Here is a 21869-nt window from a genome sequence, read left to right as displayed (position 1 = left end):
AAAAATTTGATAAATCAAATTTTTCTCCCTTTTTTATATTGGATTAACTATTTTTTAATTAAAAAAAATAACTCCTGTTTTTAAAAATCATATCAATGTGTGTTTTTTTTTTTTGCTGTTTGTTTTGTTATAGTCTTCCTTAATTTTCTGAAGTTCTTCTTTGACATTTTATTGACTTTTAAAGTTTGTAACTTCTATGTATTTAAAAAATTTTATGCCCAGCTCAACTGATCTGTTATTTCTCTTTTTTGTTAATAAAAGCATCCTTGAATCTCTGGCATAAATCCATCTTTCATTGAATATTTTAAAAAATAAATTGCTATAGTCTTTCTTGTCCAGATTATATTAAAAAGTTTTGAATCAAGATTCATTGATATATAGAATTATTTCTTTTCTTTAGCCTTCTGTATCTAGGTCTTACGACTATATTTGTCTCATCAAGGGGGTAGAGGAAAATTTGTATAGCAAGGGTAGTAATTGTTCTTTAAAGATTTCATTGAATTCTCCTGTAAACCATTTGGACCAGGGAGGTTTTTCCTTTGGTATTTCTTTTACAACTTATTCAGTTTCTTTTTTGGAGATCTCCATTTCAAATCTTCCTTTGGTGTTCTGTTAATCTGTTTTTTATTTTTGTACTCTCAATTTCTTTTCAATTACCAGTTTTTTTCTTGAGGTGAGAGGAATCTGGTAGGATCAGAAGTTATAAGATCACAAATTTAGAGGTAGAAGGGACATTAGAGGTCAATAAATTTGGCCCTTCATTTTATAAATGAGGAAATGGGTACTTGTCCATGGTCACACAATCTAGTCAGTGTCTAAGATGGCTACTTCCTTGTATTTGGGTCTAGTGATATCCTCTGTATTAGGCAGAATACTGCTGCGGCAAACTGATCCTCACTCCTCCCCCACCCCCATGCCAGGTCTTTAATACTATCTGACTCTGCCTGCTTCAGGTGCTGCTGTTGCCTTGTTCTGGAACTTGCTGCTACTGTTTTTGAAGGTTTGCTGTTTGAGAATGAGAAAAGGGAACATACTATTTTGAAAGGAAGATGGTGAAAGGTGGGAGAGGCTCAACTAATTATAAAGAGAATGGTCTATGAAATTTATTAGTTCTATATTAAAGATTATTTGAGCTTTAGACATTTCTTTTTATGATTTGTGTGGAGGAAAAAAATGGTATGGGCTCCCAAAGTTGTAAGCTATAGGAAAGGAATTTGCTGCTTTTCTTATGAGTACTGGGCTGCCATTGAACCTTGCCCTGAGCAGAGGAGGAGTGAGCTGTACATGTGTGTTGAAGTGACTGCTGAACTTCTGTCCTTTGAATACTACAGGAGTCCTGGGCCCACCTGACCATATTTGCTTCATCTGGTGCTTTCATCTTTGGTTGGGTCTTTCTCAAGAGACCAGGGCTTAACTCGAATTAAATTAATTGTTCCAAGGTGGATGTGGTACAATGTTTAAGCATTAAGCCTTCTTTTCACCTTTTTTCATTATAGTGATTTAACAACACCAATAGCAATGAGCATTTCTATAGTGTATTAAGGTTTGTAAATCACTTGCAAGTATCTCATCTTTTATCCTTGCAACAACTCTGGAAGATAGGTACTACTAATAACTTACTTTTACAGATAAGGAAACTGAGTCACAGAGATCAAGTGACTTGCCCAAGGTCACTCAGCTAGCAATTGCCTGCGGCTGGATTTGAACCAAGGACTTACTGACTCTAATTCCAAAACTCTGATTTGCAAAGACACAACAAAAACAGACAGAAACTGACAAATCACAACAATATAGGTTCCTAAATGTTTATGTTCCTTGGACCCCTTAACAGTCTGGTAAAAATCTATGGCACCCTTCCCAGATTTTTTTTAGAGACTATGTCTCCCTATCTTACCCAGGCTGGAAGTGAAGCAGCCACATATGGGACCCTTCCCCTTGTAGGTCAGTGTGCAGAAGCTTTGATCTGCTCTGTTTCTAAGTTACTCTTCCTTAGCCAGCCTGGTGGCCTCCTGCTCTTGGGGGTTTACCCTGTTGGTTCTAGGCTTACAGTGATACTGATCAGCTTGAACTTTAATGAAGCTTAGAACTCCCAAGCCCACGTAATCCACCTTCCTTATCCTTACTGGTAGTAGGAGTTGCAGGTTATTGTCATCAGATCCAAATAATAATAATATTTTTAAAGGCATAGAATTATAGAGGAAACCAGTTATATTGAAAGTTATAAAAATATTAAAAAAGATAAATGAGTTTGTAGGAGTTGCAGGCTATTGTCATAAGATCCAAATAATAATAATATTTTTAAAGGCATAAATTATAGAGGAAACCAGTTATTCTGAAAGTTACAAAAATATTTTAAAAGATAAATGAGTTTGTAGATCTCAAGATAAGAATCCTGATGTGGGCGTATATGCCACACAGTGAGAGAAACAAGTAGAAAGGCTGTTGTATGTAGAAAACCAATTTTGAGGTTGTTTCCTTTGCTTGAGTTTTTAAGTGACTCAAGGATGCTTGATTTGATAATGCAAAAAATTGGTGTGTGTGCCTGTAACACTGATCATATTCCAATTCCATGACATTTGAAAGGAATATGAATAATTTTGTTTCTTAGAATCACTCCCATCTCTTTCTCACTTAAAAGTCATACACCTCCTACCCCACTCCTTTGGTAGAGGTGGGAAGTGCATGGTGAGTATGTTGTCCATATTTTCAGACTTGTATTGATATATTGATCAGTTTTGCTGATTTTTTTTCTCCTTGTAAGACATAACTTTCCTGAGATGTATCCTGATTTTATTGACTTGGTGGGGAGTTAATCACTGCTGAACAATAGCACAGGTGCTTACGATTTATTATTATTATTTTTTGCCTTTTAATTTAGTCAGTCCCTCCTGTGATCCTGCTACACCCATACTCTGAATGATTGGTTTTTAATTCAGAACTTCTGTTTCTTTGCAGGATGACACTGCTTGGAAACCTGATTCATGCCAGGATTGTCGTTGCCATGGTGACATTGTCCTCTGCAGGCCTGTTGTTTGCAAAAACCCTCAGTGTGACTTTGAGAAGGTAAGATAGCCACTTTATATCTAAAATACTGTCAGAATCATGTGTTTTTGATTTGATCTTTCTGGGGTTTGAGAGTCTTTCCAGGCTTTACTTGGTGTGGGGATGTTGTACAACAATGCTAGTATTTTTATTTCTTTTGAATTCCAATCCTTGTATGAGTTAGTGATTTTCAAGGCAAAGTGGCTTTTGCAGCAATAGGCAATTGTTCTTCGCTGTTGCATGTTGTATTAAGAACTAACAAAGTATCTTTCCCAATCATGAGAATGAGACCCTGTTAAAACAGAACAGTCACTTGGGATATTAGCATAGTCTATACTAAGCAACTCTCTCTCTCTCTCTCTCTTTCTCTCTCTTTCTCTCTTTCTCTCTCTCTCTCTCTCTATGTATATATATATATATATATACACATACATATGTGTATATATATATATACATATGTGTGTGTGTGTGTGTGTGTGTATGATTATCTGGTAGGATGATTACCACCTAAGCTGATCTTGTTCTTTGAACCACTGTGTTTTGAAGAGTCTGACATCAGTCAACTGATTCCTAAGATTTATATGGTGACTCTTTTTTTCTGTCTTTGTAACATCTCCTCAGGATTATTCCTCACCTCTCCTTTGCAGGTTTGCAGACTGAGTGGTGGTGCTGGTAGCTTCTAAAGGTATAACTCTCTAGGTGGTTACTGGTACATGAGCCCCCATCAGTGTGCTTCTCATTAAGGGTCATCCAGTAGTTACTATTAATTTGAAGCGTTGAAACTTACTGTTGTGGCTTAGTAACAAACAGTAGCTACAAAATATTCCTTTGCTTTCTTTTTGAGATATATACAGCATTTGTAGGGATAGTGGACACAAACTTAAAAGTAGAGTAGTCATGACAGATGTGTGAATATATGTAGTATAAAAGTAACTCTAAATTCCAGGTGCTGTAGATTTGCCTTCTCCATGGTATATTTGCTTTTCTCTGACTGTGTGTTTGATGTGCTGGTCTTGAACTCCCAGAGTTTTGGATGAGGTGTATCCCTTTAGGCAAGTAAGTGCTAAACACAATGACCAGTTGGGGTAAGGGGGCGTTGCAGAGAGGAGTTTCGTCTAAGAACCCTGAAAGGTTCCCTTCTGCAAAGTGGTCCTAGCCTTGGAATTGATAGCCTGGATCTCTCTCTGGGCCATAGTTACTCACAGCCCTGTAAAGGCTTACTGAAGTTGTCTCTCTTAATTCCATAAAAGAAAGATATTCAAATTTTATTCAGAGGTGACCAGAATTTTACATATAGTCTTAACAACTTGTCATTACGTTAAAACTTTTATCATCTTTTAGTAAATCCTGTGATTGTATCAGCTAGGTAGGAGGACAATTCACATCTTACCTTCCTCTTGTCTTAAAGACATATTCCTCCTATGTTTATTTTTTGATTTTCCACATAACACTCAGCAACTAGAACTTTGGTGAAGGACCAGATAAAATGTATCTTTCTTAAATACAAGTTTTTTTTCCCCTGCAGCTCTCTATTGGACTAAAAATGGGAAGTGACTTTCTAAAGACCTTTAGGTAGTGTCTTAGTTTGCCAGTACCAATATTGTTTTGATATTGTCAGGTTAAGTGGAAATATGGTAACGGTGTAATCTGTTTTCTTAAAATTTCTATTTGTTCTAAATTCCTGCAAATTATCATAACCCACATTTACCTACTCCAGGCTTCTAACATGTTAGTATTGAGGGAAGATATATTTTTTCCAATAACCTTTTTCTTTTTTAAAGTAAAATTATGTTAAGTTTATGATTTTGAATATCTCAAGTTCCTTGTCTTTTTAAAAAAATTTCCTTTTCTTTCACAAATACGATTCTTTCCTATACTGCTGTTTAAATTGCTTATTGGCACCTTTAAAGAGAATCCCAGTTAATACAGCAGTATGGAAGGTTCTAGGCATAGGCTTCTTCCATGTTTGAGTACCTCCTAATGATGAAGAAGAATGCAAAATTCAATTTCACTGTCAAGTAGATGTCTTTCAAGCTTCTTCACTTCATAAAAAAGTGGCACCACTAAATGGGACCTTAGACATGTTTGTTATAGAGCTCAAGGCCTCTTTTGGGAGATGGTGCAAAGAACTGATGATGGGGTAGTGGGAAGAAAGAATGGAGATGCCTTGGTTGATGAGCCTAAGGCTCATGTGTCAGCGTTGTTTCAAAGGCCAGAAGCCTGACAATGTCCTGAAGCTGAGATCCTCTTGGTAAGCTACTGCCCAGTGACACCGATAATCATAGTGTGATCACAGATCTGGGAATGCCCCAAGACACCAGAGTGCAAAGCTTTCATGGCCATAGAGCAGTATATGCTACATAGTACCATTGCTTCTTAGTACCATGTGTGGGATTAGGGATGGTATGATATAGTATCCAATTTCACAGCTTTAACTTTTGACATTTTCTCAACATGAAAGTATCTTCAGGAGACTTACGTCTTTTGGCATCTCCCCCTCTCTTCTTGACTTGTATCACTTCTTGTAGACCTTTATCAGCTCTCTATACAGTTATCTACAGAAAAGTGAAGTTGGTTCATTGGAACAAAGGAGGTTGGTTTGGAGAAGTAGAATTCTTGTATGCTGCAGGCATGCAGTTTAGTAGAAGTCATAGATTCTTAACTGTATCTAGTATCTGCTTATAATCTACCTCCTTGAGTGTTATGTGTGGCTTTTCTTCCTCCCTAATTATCACCATAACTTTGGTATCATTGTGGCTTTCAGAACGGGGGATCTAAAACCACGTTAGTCCTCCTGATCCACATGTGCTGGAATTCATAGTTGGCTAGTGTTGCTGACTGTTTGTTGCAAGCCTGGGAACTGATCAGGCTATGTCAGTGGATTATCATTGAGCCATTCTTGCAACTTTAATTTCTCAGTGACTACTCATTTCCAAATAAAGAATGTCAGTGGGTACAGGGTTTTGTTGGTGATCAAATCTCTCAGTCCCATTCACCTGGTTTCTAGCAACCATTTCTCTTAGTACAAAACTGTTCCCAAGTCTCCCAAGCTGGCATTTGTTTGTATATAGGACAAAGGGTTTGTTTTGATCTTTGTAGACCAGCACAGGTTCATGTGTGAGGCCAGTAGCCAAGTCTCTCTCTCTCTCCACTTGTCTCCAAAGTATTTTTTTTTTGTTTTTGATTTTAAGACAACTTTGCATTTCTTGCCCTTTCAGCTTCTGTTCCTTTTCAGTCACTCATGCTTGAACAAGGGCATTTGCTGGTTTCAGTAGTGGCATAACTTCTGACAAATTTTCAATAATCACCAAATCCTAGAAAAGTCCTTAAATCTTAAAGAACACGTAATTGGTATGCACATTTCCTTGAGATCCTCTGCTACCCACATATTTGACAGAGGCTCTGACAGCTAGGTGATGCAGTAGATAGAGCACCAGTGCAGGACTCAGGAGGACCTGAGTTCAAATCTCACCTCAGACACTTGACACTCACTAGCTGTGTGACCTTGGGCAAGTCACTTAACCCCAATTGCCTTATCCTGGGTCATCTCTGGTCATTCTGATGAATATCTGGTCACTGAATTCAGATGGCTCTGGAGGAGAAGTGAGGTTGGAAACCTTCACAGCCCTCCCTCACTCAAAACAAAGTCAAGTGCAAGTCATGTCATCATTTCTCTGATGGCATGATCTTCTTCGGCAATGGAGGATGAACACCCACACACCCACACACATAAGAGGCACTGGACAGTTGGAAGTTTTAAACCACTGTCTCTTAATCAATTCAATATTTTCATCAATGTTAACTCATGTTTTTCCATCATTTCCTTAGAGACAATCATGTCTTTAAGGTATGCCAACATTTACAAGTAGTTCATGTCTAATTTCTTTCTCCACTTTAGGGATTAGTATCTTAGTGGCAGGTACCCCCCTGATGCCTTGGAACAGATTCTCAAGCTAATTACACCTTTCTGGGCAGATCAAAGCAGTCTTCTCCTTGTCTTTCTCTGTCATAGTAATCTGGAGATAGTTCCTATGTAATATTAAGAACCACTGACTGCCTACCAGACAGTCCAGGATGTCTTGAGCTCTGGGTATGATTTATACCAGTTCAGAGTCCAATAATCTACACTACTGGTGTCAAAATCAATTGGAAATTGGGACCATATATATCACTATGGACTGCCTATTAACTTAGAAAGTTGCACATTAACATTATCTTGGTTCTACTGTATTTTTATTTTGTTAAATATTCCCCAGTTACATTTTAATCTGGTCTAGAGAGCACTTAGGAGTGGTGTGCTTCATGTAGCCCATGGATGTGTGTTTGACAGCTCTGATCTATACATATTCATCATTCCATGTGTCTTCATGGGACTTCTTCAGAATTACTTCTAAGGGTAGTACATATGGGATATTGGACTCTATGATGATGCTTTCTGAGCTGGTCTCTGAGGTCATTCATGGCAAAAGAGTTTTTCTAGATTGTTTCTGGAATGATCCAGAATTGCAAGCTGGATCTTGTGAGCTGCTTCTCCAGGATCTCCTAGCACACTTGTTTCTTGGCTGAGTTTCTGCCGTCACTGCTTTGTCCATTTCTGGGCAATACCCAAAGTCAAATATTCTCAGGATCCAGTTCAGAAATTGAGGAACAGTGCTCTTATGATATTCCTTGTCATTCCTTGACTCTGTCCTCCTACATGCCTCTGCATAGGTCACACAGATGGTGTATTGAGCTCTTACAATGTTCTACTAATATCTTGAATAAAGTGAAATTAGAGTTAACACTGTATCGACATATTGGGACCTGACACACTGGAGCCAGAGTGTCTACTACCTTGCCTTATTACCTTTGTAGGGAGAATTGGGATGTTCCTGTGTCCACTGGTCACCATATTTTCTGAGTTTCTTCTGTAGATTCTGTACCAGTAGAGCTGTTCCCTTTTTAATTCCTGTGAACTCTAGATGAGTAGATGATTCTGAGGTAGATATGGTTTTATGTCTGTGAGAGAGAACTTCTTGTAGGGTCTTTTGTGTTAGTGTATACATTTTCACATTTTTTCAATTTTTATATATATATATATATACATATATATATATATTTACTGTGTGTCAGGCATTATGCTAAATGCTTTCCAATTATTATCACATTTAATCCTCTCAACAACCTGGGAAGTAAGAGCAATCATCATTTCCGTTTGACAGATGAAGAAACAGGAGAATAGAAGTTAGGTGATTTACCTAGGGTCACACAACTTGGAAGTATCTGAAACTGAATTTGAACTCAGGTCTTCCTGACTACATGCTCAGTGGTCTATCCACTTAGTCACTTAGCTTCTTCCCTACCCTCCCATACCACCTAGTGCCACATTCAATGTCACCTTTTGCTACAGCATCACTTAGGGGTATATTGAAGTCAGTCTAGCCTGTTAGTCCTCTATGAATTTCTGTTTTTAAGAGGAAACATTCCTTTCTGTAATAGTCCCACTAGGTGTCTGTCCATCCAAAAAATGGGATGGTAATTCCTTTTGTCTTGAATGAAATTGCCAATTTCTGAAAACATCATGTGCATCAATACTTCAGAGACATAGAATATCTCAGAATCTTTGAAAATTTTTAGGTAGATGACTCCTGGGTTTTTGTACCTTAGGTCTCACAGATAGTCAAATATAAGACTTTGCTTTTTGCTGCTTTGCATGACACAGTCAGTCCATCTTATCCCTTTCTGATGCTTGCCAGTCCTATGGCTACTTCATTGTTTGCCTAGTCCTGGTCTCTATAGCATCTTCCCTGGGAGGAAGAAACCCTGTTGATAAAGTCTCTACGTTGAACTTCTTTTTGCTGTATATATTGTAGCAATTTGTTCTTTACCAGATCTCAGGTAATGATTCTCTGCGCAGCTCAGGGAACCTAGTAAGATACTGATTCTTTTTCCCATAGTGGACCCAACTTTAGGCCTTCTCTCAGATATCTTACTTCTACTTAATCTCTCTAGGTATATGTGTCATCTTTGGAAGAGAAAAATTGCAGTCAGTATCGCTAAAAAAATGAAGATGTAGATTGTGATGGCAAAAGTCTTTCCTTGATTTTCTGTATTGGTGCAAGTTGAAGCTTGCACCTCAGCTGCTGTGCTGTTATTTCTTTTACTCTATCATAATGTATCTACCACTGTTTTCTTTTGAAGGAGGATTACGAACCAACTTCCACGTCTTGTCCACTGTGTGAATTTTGTTAGGTATTTTTAAGCATTCCCTAGAATCCCGTAATTTATAGAACATATCTTCAGTGGATTTTCTTAACCTCATCCTAATAGGTACTCTTCTACAGGCTCTGGACTCTTCAGCTGGGTACTTTAAGATTTAATATCTTCAGTTCCACATACAGAATATATTACTGTTATCACTAATTCCTTAAGAATGTTAACATTTCTAATGTAACAGTATTTTGCAAGAACCATACTCATGTTTCCACAGTTGAGCAACAACGCCATTATTTAATCAGTCTTCAAAGGGTAGTTCACTACTGATTAAATAACTTAGGCAAACTCCTAACAATGGATATTTAGTGACAATCACCGGCAGTAGTAATAGCAGTAGCAAGTATCAGTAATATATTAATTTTCAGCAGATTTTCAACAAAGTGAAAGCAAAAACAAATAATTGTAACAATGATGCCATTCCTTTTGCACACTGACAGGCCATTATACAGCAGTCACTGTTTACTTTGGGATCATTGGATAATAAACATTTATATACAGATGTAACAACGATGTTCATTACATTCCTCCCTCCTACGTAGTCAATTTTTATAAGCTGCCTCACACAGTTGTGAAATAGGTTTATTCTTTTCTGTTTCCATTCATTAATCACCAGAGATCTAGCATATCCAACTTTTCTATAACTCTATTCAGGCTCTTAACTTTTATTGTTAATCCTTTGGTTAGATTTGTCCAGGTTTGAGAAGGATACATTGATATCTCCATCTGTTTTAGTGTAAATTTCTCAATGTAAATTAATTTTTCCTCTTAAATACTTAGATTCTATGTTGTTGGCTACGTATGTATTAAATACTGACATTAATCTATAATGGCTTTAAACATAACATAGTTTTATTGTATATTTCTTTTCAATCAAATCTACTTTAACTATTGCTTTATCTGAAGTCATATTTGCTACTTATTGGAGTTATTATGGAGCTCAGTTTTGCAACTGATTGACAATGTGGGCTGAGTGACAATTAGCAGTTAAGAATGACACTGGTGCCACAGTCCTGAGTGAATGAAAGGATATTCTCAGTAGAAAAAGGTAGTTCAGAGCAGGGGTGAGGTTTTTTTGGGTGTGTATGTGGGAGAATGATAATGAGTTCAGCATTGAACTTGTTGAGTTTGAACTGTCTGTGGGACACAGTTTGATGTGTTCAGTAGGCAATTGGCGTTAGGGCTCATTAGAGCTCAGCAGAGACTAGGGATGGATATATAGATCTAAAAGTCATCAACTAAGAGGTGATAATTAAACTCTGAGGAGCTATTGAGACCACAAAGAGGGGATGTGGAAATAGACTAGAACAGAGACCAGGACAGACCTTGAGCGGTGTCTATTGTTAGAGGGTGTGATATGGACAGTGATTCAGCAAAGGGGACTGAGGAGTGGTCCTGTAGAACCACTGTAGGAGAGAGATTCATTTCTAATCCCATCTAGGGTTTTTCATTGGAAAAATACTCTTTTTTGGGAGCATATTTTTTTTCATTTTAAAAGGATTATTTCCTTTTTATCCCTTCACCAAATGAGTAACTCTAAATTTACTTCCCTCTGGATGATCTGTATATTGTGTGCACTTGGTGAAATAATTTGTGCAACATTTTAGTATCACTTTTTATTAGGTCACTTCATGGTGAGGTAATACACATAATCATATACTTGTAGAAATCTCCTATGAATATAGCAGTATTTTAAGAACAGTTACTATTCTTTCTTTTTTATCTTACTTTTCAATAGACAAGCATTTATTTTTTTTTCCCATGGAAAAATAGTGTAAGGGGCAGTTAGGTGCTACAGAGGAGAGAGCACTGGCTCTGGAGTCAGGAAGACCTGAGTTCAAATCCAACCTTAGACACTTACTAGCTATGTGATGCTAGTCAAGTCGCTTAACCCAGATTGTCTCCTGGAAGGAAGGAAGGAAGGAAGGAAGGAAGGAAGGAAGGAAGGAAGGAAGGAAGGAAGAAAGAAAGAAAGAAAGAAAGAAAGAAAGAAAGAAAGAAAGAAAGAAAGAAAGAAAGAAAGGAAGAAGGAAAGAAAGAAAGGAAAGAAAGAAAGGAAAGAAAGGAAGGAAGGAAGAAAGAAAGGAAGGAAGAAAGAAAGGAAGGAAGAAAGAAAGAAGGGAGAAAAATTAATGTAAAACATTGTGGCAAGTAAATGCAGTCAAACAAAGCACATTTTCACAGTATCCATTTCCAAGAATGGATATCTCACTCTGCGCCTTAACTCCCTTACGTCTGTGTCAGGAGGTGGTAGCAGAGTTCATCGTTAGTTATCTGGCATTATTGTAGGTCATCACACTGATCAGAGTTCTCAAGTCTTTGAAAGTTGTTTGTCTTTATGGTACCACGGTTCTTGCACAAATTGTTGACTGGTCCTGTTCACTTTACTCTGCATCTGTTCATATAAGCTTTCCCAGATTTCTCTGAACTCATACCAACCATGTGATATATGAATGTAAAGGAATGCTATTGTTCCAGTAGGAATGAGTGCAGTATTTTCAAAGAAATAGCAAAAAAAGTAGAAAAATGATTTTTAAAATGATATTCATACTCCTACTAATTGCTTTCTATTTTGGCCTTTGCCATGTAGGCATGTGAGAAACTCCTGGCTCAGGCAGAGCCTTGTGACAGCATTGGTTTTTCCTGCTTCCTGTCTGGGTATATAAATGAGGATGAGGCAAGTCATTTAATCTTAAAAGACAGATTTGTTTTCTTTGCCCTTTATGTCCCATAAGCTGCAGAATGGATGCTTACAAACGAAGACTGTAAAGGCAGGTTAATATGAAATGCGATAGACCAGCATTATTGGCCTAAGAGTTTATATGTTTTTAAGGGAAGAACCTAATGAGGCAGTCTATTTTTTTTTTTTTCTGTAAGGGCATCTTACCTTAGAAAGGAAAGACTCATTTCATTACTTGGTGAAATTCTTACAAGATTGAGTGCGTACTCCCTGACACAAGGTTCAGTGAAGAATTCTGCCTCCTTATTTTTAAATTTAAAAAATTTAATGAACTGTTTTTAAAAATACTTAGGGAGAAGTGCTTCGAATAGCTGCCAACCAGTGCTGCCCGGAGTGTGTGTTGAGAACCAAAGGACTGTGCCACCATGAAGGGAAGACCCATGGGGTAAGTGCTGTCTAGCAGTTGGGTTGTTTTTTGATGTTCTAGTTCAGCATGACAAGAGGGATAGATGTTCCCATGGAGTTCATGAAAGTGCCATGGTTTAACAGAAGTGGGAAACCTACAGCCTCAAGGCTACATGTGACCCTCTAGGTCCTCAAGTACAGCCCTTTGACTGAATCCAGACTTTGCAGAACAAATTGGCCACAGATTCCCCACCTCTGGTAGCTTGTATTGAGCAGATTTAGGTTCAGATTCCATTTCAGTTACTTATGAATTGGGCAACCATGGCCAAATCCATGAGCTTCTCTGAACCTCACTTTTCCCATCTGTGGGATAGGGGAGTAATAAAGTGTGCTTGCCTCCTCCGATTATCAACAGAAAGCACTTTCCAAACCTTAACGTATTATATAAATACAAACTATCATTATATTGATGAGCGTAGCTTTTTGCCTTGTTTAAGTTACAGAGCATCAGTTAAGAACTTGTTTTTCCAGGCTGGATTTTCAAGTTTCTTGAGAAAAGTCCTGAAAATGCTACTGTTTTCTTTATTTTACTGGCATTCTGTGCAGGTGCCTCCAAGTTGAATTCTCTTCTTAGCTAGCAGGTGATTTGGGACTATCAATGGGGAAGAGACTGATGTTTGAGGTTGCTTGGATATTGTCCCAGGGTTTTTTATCTTTTCTTTTTTCAAAGGCAGGCCCTTTTGGATACAATTTTAGAAATGTAAAAAAAATGAAAAACGGGCCTTTCTAAGAGCTTACAATAAAAATCACATATAAATGGGATGGATCCTTTACTACTAGGTGTGTACCTCAAGGAGATCAGAAGCAGAAAGGCCACCATGTGCCAATGCCTTCATATTAGCACTTTTTTTAGTTGTAATGGCTCATGAATGTAATGGAATATTATAGAACCATAAGATGTAACAAATATGAGAAATTCAGAGACGCGAAGGAAGACTCAAAGGAACTAATGAAGAATGAATTAAATAGAATTAGGAAAACAGTGACTACAACAGTATACATGGGTTAAAAAAACAAACCCAGAACTTCCTGGCTGCCTCCAAATCTTAATACCAAGCCTCCAGTCATTGTCCTCTCCCCTTTCCCTCTCCCTCGAACATGGACACCATTTTAGACTCAGCTAGGTGAGCTTTTGCCTTATCTTACCTGGATTCAGACTTCCACCTCACTACCTGGCCATCTTTGAACCATGTCAGAACTTATGAGTGTATCTTCACGCGCCCACCCCCCTTTCTCCACTCTCCTTTGAGGGTTGTCTTCACCAGTTGAATATAAGTTCCCTGAGGGCAGGGGCTATCTTGCTTGCATTTGTATTTCTAAGGTGCCTGGATAGTAAGCATCATGTAAGTATTATATGTATCATATATAATTAAATAGAAATATCTAATGAAATTGAGTGGTCCCCCCTCCCTTTTTTGGGGAGTTGGGGGCTTACGGATACGATTACTATTGTTCGGTAGTTCAGTTGTGTCCAACTTTTCCTGACTGCGCGGACTTTGTCTATGGGATTTTCTTGACAAAGATACTGGAGTGGTGTGTGTATATCTGTCTGTCTATCTGTCTATCCATTCATCCATCTATCTAGATATATACACACATATACACATATATGTGTGTATGTTAATACATATATATGCGTATATATATACGCATATATATGTATGTATACATGTACGTGTATGTGTATACATATATATTTGACAAAGACATTGGAGTGGTATATATGTGTATATACATTATATATTGAAGTGACGTGTGTGTGTATATATATATACACACACACGCACACATATATATACACACACTTGAGAAAGATACTGGAGTGGTGTGTGTATATCTATCTATCTATCTATCCATCCATCCATCCATCTATCTAGATATATACACACATATACTTATATACATATATATGTGTGTATGTGTATATATGCATGAGTATATATGTATGTGTATATGTATACATATATTTGACAAAGACACTGGAGTGGTGCGTACATTTCCTTCTCTAGTGTGACCCTATTTTACAAATGAGATAAACAAGGGCTGGGTGACTTGCCCAGCATCACATAGCTAGCAGATGTCTGAGACTGGATTTGAACTTAGATCTTCCTGACTCCAGGCCTGGATCATTGCGTATATTGTCACATTTGGTTGATGTGTTGGTCTATTTTTCCAAATTGCTTTTTCCCCTCTCTTTTTTATTTTGTGTTATAGCTGGGTATGGGAGTTGGGAGGGATCTGTTTGGAAATAAAGGGGATATAAAAAATATTTATACATATTAATAAAGGAAATAATATGGATTCATCTTTTTCTTGCAAACAACCTATCTACATATAAAAGCAGGTGCAGTAGGGCAAGAATGGAAATACACTATGGCACAGAAAGACTCTTGTTTAAGTTAATACCTTACTTTTAAATGCCTTACTTTCTGATTATGATAAAGGTGAGGGCATAGACTAGTTAGTTTGCTGTCTTTCCCAGGCTACTCTTTAACCTGAGATTTAGGAGTTATATTATACATTTACCTAAGGGACCAAGGTAAGCTGTGGTGTTTGGTGAGAGCAGTGGTTACATTCCAGATCCCAGTTTTTCATACCTATAGAGAGTGCTGCTAGAGGAGAACTCAGTGGTGTATGTTTGCTGGGAAGTTGGGAATACTACTATGCTTTGTATCAGATATGGCCTGTGTGTTACATGTAGGAGTGTAGATCTGCAATGCCATGGAAAATGCATGATGTGAATGGAGTGAGAAAAAGAACTTATGGGAAGAATCATACTATTTTATGATCATTAGAATAGGGGTTCAAGTGTAATGGGAGTTCTGGTATGTTCCTGGACTCCTGAAGATGGTGTCACCCTGTGCATGATGTTAGGGAGCTGCTTTTGGGAAATTGGAGAACTGGCATTCATTGATATTTTGTTTTGGCCTAATCGTGCAAACTGTGGCTGGGTGTAGCCTTTTCCCCAAACCCGCTGACTGTATAGCTGGAACTATTTGGGTTTTTAGCCTAGCCTGACTGAGCACATTGAAAATTTTTTGCTGCATTTGTATCTTTGATCTTGCCCTTGGACCACACCGGAGGCTCTCCTTCCTGCACCTATCATGGGAAAGCAAAAATGAAAAATCCAAGACCCCAGGCCCATTTCTTGGGGCCACATGACCTCAGTGGTGGTGGTTGTGGTAAAATTACAAAATGTTTGAATGAAGAAGTCCTTCATCCTCCAATGGGAATGCAGCAAAAAGTTCTAATGATGCTCAATCAGATGATGCTAAAGATCCAGACAATTCCAGCCACACAACTAAAGGAAAGAAAATCTATTCCCAACAACACTAAAGGCCATCGTTGAATATCTTCTGCACCTAGATTACATACCCTTGCCACAGGGACTACAGATTCTGATACTATATCTTTAAGAAAGAAGAGTTTCTTGGGAAGTTATAATTTAACATTCTGGAGAAAGATAACAAGAGTCTGTGTGAAGTACAAAAAAAGGATTAAGAGAACTTGTTTCCTGAGAGACGGATTAACTGTCAAGAGGAAAGCATCTGAGGAAGCTTGTCTGAGGCTGGATTTGAATATTTCCGACTCCAGGTCCAGTGCTCTATCTATTGTACCCCATAGCTGCCTCATATCCATAGAGTGCTGGACTGAGAGAAATAAGTTGTTGGACCATCGTCCTGCAAATCCTGGTGATTCTAGGACTGATATTTCTTTCTCTTCCTTCAGATTTTTTTTTTATTCTGGGGCTGTTACCAAATGCTGTCATTTCTTCTTCTTAGATTTGCTCTAGTTTCTGTTAAGTGGCTGAAGCACGTGTCTGGGTTTGGTTTATATCTCACCATGCCACTGGAATAACATCCTGAATCATTCCCTTTTTTAGTATGTTGAAGAAGCAGATTCCAAGCTGATGTTCTCCTTTTCTCAAGCAGTCCTGATTCTTCTTTTACTACCTTTGACTTCTACCTTATAAAATGTTTATGGAGAGTATTCTATGAACAGAATGTATCCTAGCATTTTAAATGTATCCAAATGATTATCTAGATTTAGAAAACTTGGGGAATGGCTACGAAGTGGGTTGGAGAGGTAGTTGTTAACAGAATTGTGTTACCATGTTCATTCAAAGGAGAAATTTAAGGATGATGATGAACTAGGGTGAAAACACCCCATTTTGTGACTTAGTAGTGACAGATCTCAGCATAAGCTACGAAGAAATAATCATCAAATTTTAGTGTGGTGCCAGTTAAAAAATAGAGGTCAATCTCAATAGAGTGGAATAGGTTTATTACTTTATCACCCAGAAACAAATAAACCAGCGATTCTAGTGTTTAATAAATCCGTATACTGGGGCAATGACTCAGTATTCCAAAAAAAATTTCTGGGATAACTTGTAAGCAGTCTAGCAGAAATTAGGTTTAGAATAACTCTTCCACTCCATATTCCAAGATTATTTCTGAATGGCCATATGATGTAAATATACAGTTTTATATCATAAACAAATTGAAGGAGCTGGGAAGAAATATTCTTTCATAACTATGGCTTGGTGGGGGTGGGGTGGGCTTATTGCTAATAAAGAGAAAGGACAGACCGTAAATGGACACTCTTGATAGCATAAAATTGAAAAGCTTTTGTGTGATTAAAACCAGTGCAGTTGAAATAGAGGAGAAACAGTTAACTGGGGGAAAATCCAGGATATACAAAGAACTGATTTAATTTTAAGCCATGAGAGAGAAATAGTTAAAAGATACAAACAAGTAGTTCTTAAAGGGAGGCATCCAAACTATCAATAACCATACAAAAAATTCTCCAAATCAGTAATAATTAGAGAAATTTAAATTAAAACAAATTTGATGTTCTATCCAATATACCTCATTTTGGCAAACTGACAAAAAAGGAAAAGGGCAAATTTTGGAGGGACTGTAGGAAAACAGGTACATTAATGTATTGTTGGTAGAACTGGAACTGATTGGTCTGCTGTTCTGGAAAACAATGTGAAATTATGCTCCCCAAATTACTAACCAGTGCCTACCTTTTGACCCAGTAATACCACTACAAGGGCTATACCCCAAAGAGGCTTTGTTTTTTAAAAATTAGGAAATGGACAAATATATTTATAACAACTCTTTTTTTGAGGTGGCAAAGAGGTAGAAATGAAAAAGATGCCCATTGACTGGGAATAAATTATGGTATATGAATGTAATGGAATGAATGGGATTTTGCTACAAGAAATGACAACAGAGAAGAAAAAAGCCCAGAGATACCTTGTATGAACTGATGAAGAGTGAAATGAACAGAACCAAGTGAACAATTTATACAAAGACAGCAACATTGTTGCTGTTTGTAAAGACAACTTTGAAAGATGTAAGATCTTTGGGATCAATGTGGAAACCCACCATGATTCGAGGAGATTGAAGATGAGTCATCCAAACTCCCGATAGAGAGGAGGTGGACTCAAGGTATAGAATGAGATGTAACCTTTTTGGATATGGCCAGTGTGGGAGATGGTTTTGTTGTACCCTGCATATTTGTTATTAGGCTTTTCTTTTTCTTTTGAATTGGGGGATGAGGAGGGAAAAAATAAATATTTTTTCATTAAAAATAAAATAAAATGCTGCATTGTTTCATGTAAAATTTCACCTGAATCTTTTATGAGGATCACAGCTCTCCCAGAATAGACATTGTCAAGTCAAGACAAGTCCTTCTTTGCATAAGCACCTTCTACAAGTCAGGTGGACACTTGAACCACTTGGCTGGCTCCAGAGCCACTTGAGATTCTGTGATGTTCTTGATTGGGAGGACTGTTTCATACCTGACTGACCCCCAGCTATCCCTCCAAATTAACATTTGGACAGGTGCCCAGTGTGAGATAAGGAGGAAATGGTGAACCATTGCCAAGCAGGTGATGGAGACAAGCCCCAGAGTGTTTATTTAAAAAACCTTGGCAGGCTTTGCTCTGCTCCCTGTGTACACATATTCTTGTGGAAGGCAGGGCCACAAGGGCCATTAATCCTCTTTTTCTCAGTGCTAATTTAATCCTAGCACCAGATAATATCGTGTCTGGGAAGATAGCTTTGAAAGTTTTTCCTGAAGAGAAAATGACAGGTGGTGATAGCCTCATGTGCTAGAATATAGGAATTTGGGTGTGGTCTGTTCCATCTGTCTGCCTGGGAGGTTAAAAGGCAATTGGATTTATGTATGTGAGGGAAGAAACGAATGTGAATTCTGTAGGCTTTAAAATGTGCTCAGCATTCTTAGTATTCTTGATCCATAACTTAATAACTGTTGGGAATTATACAAAGAAAAGTTATTTTTCCTAACATCAGTAAGCAACGCAAATACTTTTATCTTTCCTTCAGATGTATGTTGAGAGCCAGCTCAGCTCAGGTGCTCTCTACCGAGATGAACATTCCTTAACCATTGGTGCTTTTATCCGTGAAAGTTACACACACACACACACACACACACACACACACACACACACACACACACATACATACACATACACATACACACACACGGGTATATATAAATATATGTGTATATATGTGTTTATATAACTATATGTATATATGTGTATATATGCATATACATATGTATATATTGGAATGTGAATGGAGCCAAGATGGCACCCAAAATATCTTGTGTTCTCAGAATCATTGCTCTGTTATGTGCAAATTCCCTACCTGTCCTCCACCCAAATCTGCCTCTGCTGTACTAACTTTCACAAAGGATAAGGTCTTTTTTTCTTACAAAGTTCTTATGAAAATTTCTTATGAAACATGGAAAAATTAAAAATAATACCTTGCATATACAATGCCCTTTGAACTCAATGTATGGTGTTTAATAAATTGTATTGCTTGTCAGAGTACCAGGAGTTATACTCGTTGTATCAAGGTCACACGCATGGTTAATGTCAGTGCCTATAGGGGATCCAGGCTTAGTTACCTCCTCTGTGCAGGCTCCCAAGCACTATCTTTGTCATAATTTTGACATTAAACAGTACCTTTCCTCTGTGGAATGCACTTATTTCACATAATTCTGAGGCTTATCGTGTAGTGAGAACACTGTTTAGACTTCTGTCTCTTGAGTTTCCTTGTGATTGACAGTTAATTGCCAGCGATTTGCCATTGTAATTAATTTTTATGATCTCTTTGGATGAAAGTTGGTATGAATTACAAATGGTTTACAAATGACTATAATTCCTTCTTACAAGAAAACCTTAGCCCTCACTTTAATGAAGTAAAATGCCAAGATATTTGGAAGCAGTAGTCTTAAGTTTTTGGGAATTATTATACAGGCATACCTGAGGTCAAGAATTTGTTTTAGAGAAATACAACTTGAGCACACACAACATACAGGGCCAGTTAATGACATAAAAACTAAGAATGACACATATTGGCTCCTGGAGCCTGGACAGGTTACTTCTTTAGCCTCTTTGGGTACTAGACAACTCTTAAGTTATAAGTTGCAAAGGAAGTGCCATCTTACATTGGTGGAAGGAATTCCCTCACCCTAAGGTTCCCTATATCAGAGTAATCAAAGGTCTAATTCCTAACCCTATCCCTGTGAACACTGAAAAATTGAACATGGAAAAAGGAAGAGATGATGATATGGGTTCCCAAATGCCCCCCTCCTCCCTGCTTACCCTATCCATGTGTTATTATTATTTTTTACCTTTTTCAAGTTGTGTTGTATTTATCTCTTAAAATAGTTTATTCTCCTCCACCTCTCACCCCCTTGGAATTTAACTCCTTGTAGTCAAGGGCTTTGTTTCTGTTTTGTCTTTGAATCCCTATTGCTGGGGCACAGTGTAGTCTGTTGAGCAGCCTCTTAAAACAATGCTTACTGAATGAAATTGAGTTACCATTTGTAAGACAGTTTAACTAGTATAAGTCAATTACCACTATGATGACGCCAAAAGGCATAGAAAAGTCAACAGACACTTGGCTTTCTTGCCAAGTGGAGAGATAGATGGTAGCCAAGGGCAAGAGCTGTTTAGAATATAAATTCTCATGTAAAATCTTACCTTCATTCTCACGAGGCAGTTGAAATACAGTTTGCCGACAAGGGATGGCATGATGATATGTGCAGTGTTAATGATCCTACTGATCTGTTCCTGCCTTCCCAGTCTTCTTACACCTTACTTCCCTGTGCATATTCTGCAATCCAGGGACATTGCCTCCTTATTGTTGAACATGGCGCTCTATCTCCAGACTCGAACCATTTTCTTGGGCTGGCCCTTATGCCTCTTAACTCCTTTCCCCTCCTCTTCTTCTTCCTCTTCGATTTCTTTAAGTCTTAGCTAAAATCCCACCTTCTACAAGCTTTTCCTGATCCTTCGTAATCTTTTTGAGAGTACCTCCAATGTATTCTATCTGTACCTTGTATGTACAAAGTTATTTGCCTGCCTTCTACCCCATTACACTGTGAAATCCTTGAGAGCAGAGACTGTTTTTCACCTTTCTTTGTATCTCCCAAGTTTAACTTAGTGCCTGACTCTTGATCAATGCTAATTGGCTCCCTGATAATATTTTTTTGGTGATGCTATGTTAGCTACATATTATGGAATACTACAGGCTCAGAAAAATCCACATTGCCAATCCCGCATAGGGCACCAAGGAGACACAAATTGGGTATCAGTGGGCTTTAGTATAATATCAAATAATAATCACATACAAACTTGATTATAAAAGATGGTATCGGAGACTCATATGGCTGGGAAAAGAGTCGAAGTGGGGGAAGATGAGAGGAAGGGGCTAGTAGGGTTATGTTCCCCATCACACACACATATGAGAAGAGCAGAAGAGGAAGCCAAGAAGGGATAACAGAAAAGCGAAGACAACTTAGAAAGTTATTGATTAAGTTTGTTACATATTTAAAAGGAAGAGCGAACTGAACATGATAGAAACTTGTAGTTTTATGTACAATCTTCTTTTGTTCTGTGATGTATATGGAAAAGCACATTTTATTTGTTTTTTTTTTTAAAAATTAAATCAAAAGAAAAAAAGAAAAAAGGGAACACTGTTACATTAAAAAAAAGAAAAGAAAACCCTAAGTGTGTGGGGTTGCTGACAGACAGACTCCATGTCCCATTGATATATATGTAGTCTTATGACCTAGAAATAGTCACTGGTCTCTGTCCATCCTGGCAATCATTTTTTGGTTGACTGGTCATGCCGCTGTCCACCAGTTGCAGGGCACCCATGGTGATTTGCTGACATTACTGGAGATTTATCCAGTGAAAATTTTCTTATTGGATGAATTTATCACTTTTTACCAAGTGATATCCTGATTGCCTTTATGGCCAAACGCCCTTGACTTAAAGGTGGGGTTTTGTTGTAGTGTGTTAAAGTTCTTATTGTCAAATGCTGATTAGAGCCAAGTTATAGGGCTGTCCCTGCTCTGTGCTGCAGATTATTTTATTATGGTG

At 37.8% G+C, this 21869-nt stretch overlaps 1 protein-coding gene across 3 annotated transcripts in view; it reads left to right on the top strand.

Annotated features, from left to right (window-relative positions):
• The window catches only part of FRAS1 (Fraser extracellular matrix complex subunit 1), a 469972-nt gene that overhangs the window by 123430 nt on the left and 324673 nt on the right, over window positions 1-21869 (top strand). For all 3 annotated transcript variants that reach the window (XM_072623600.1, XM_072623599.1, XM_072623598.1), the window contains exons 3-4: window positions 2956-3063; window positions 12327-12419. In XM_072623600.1, coding sequence (XP_072479701.1) covers window positions 2956-3063; window positions 12327-12419 — 201 coding nt within the window. The remainder of the gene's footprint in view (window positions 1-2955; window positions 3064-12326; window positions 12420-21869) is intronic.

The sequence above is a fragment of the Notamacropus eugenii genome, chromosome 7 (genome assembly GCF_028372415.1).
Source record: "Notamacropus eugenii isolate mMacEug1 chromosome 7, mMacEug1.pri_v2, whole genome shotgun sequence".
In the NCBI taxonomy this organism is placed as follows: domain Eukaryota; kingdom Metazoa; phylum Chordata; class Mammalia; order Diprotodontia; family Macropodidae; genus Notamacropus; species Notamacropus eugenii.
This window is presented reverse-complemented; position numbering and strand designations above follow the sequence as displayed.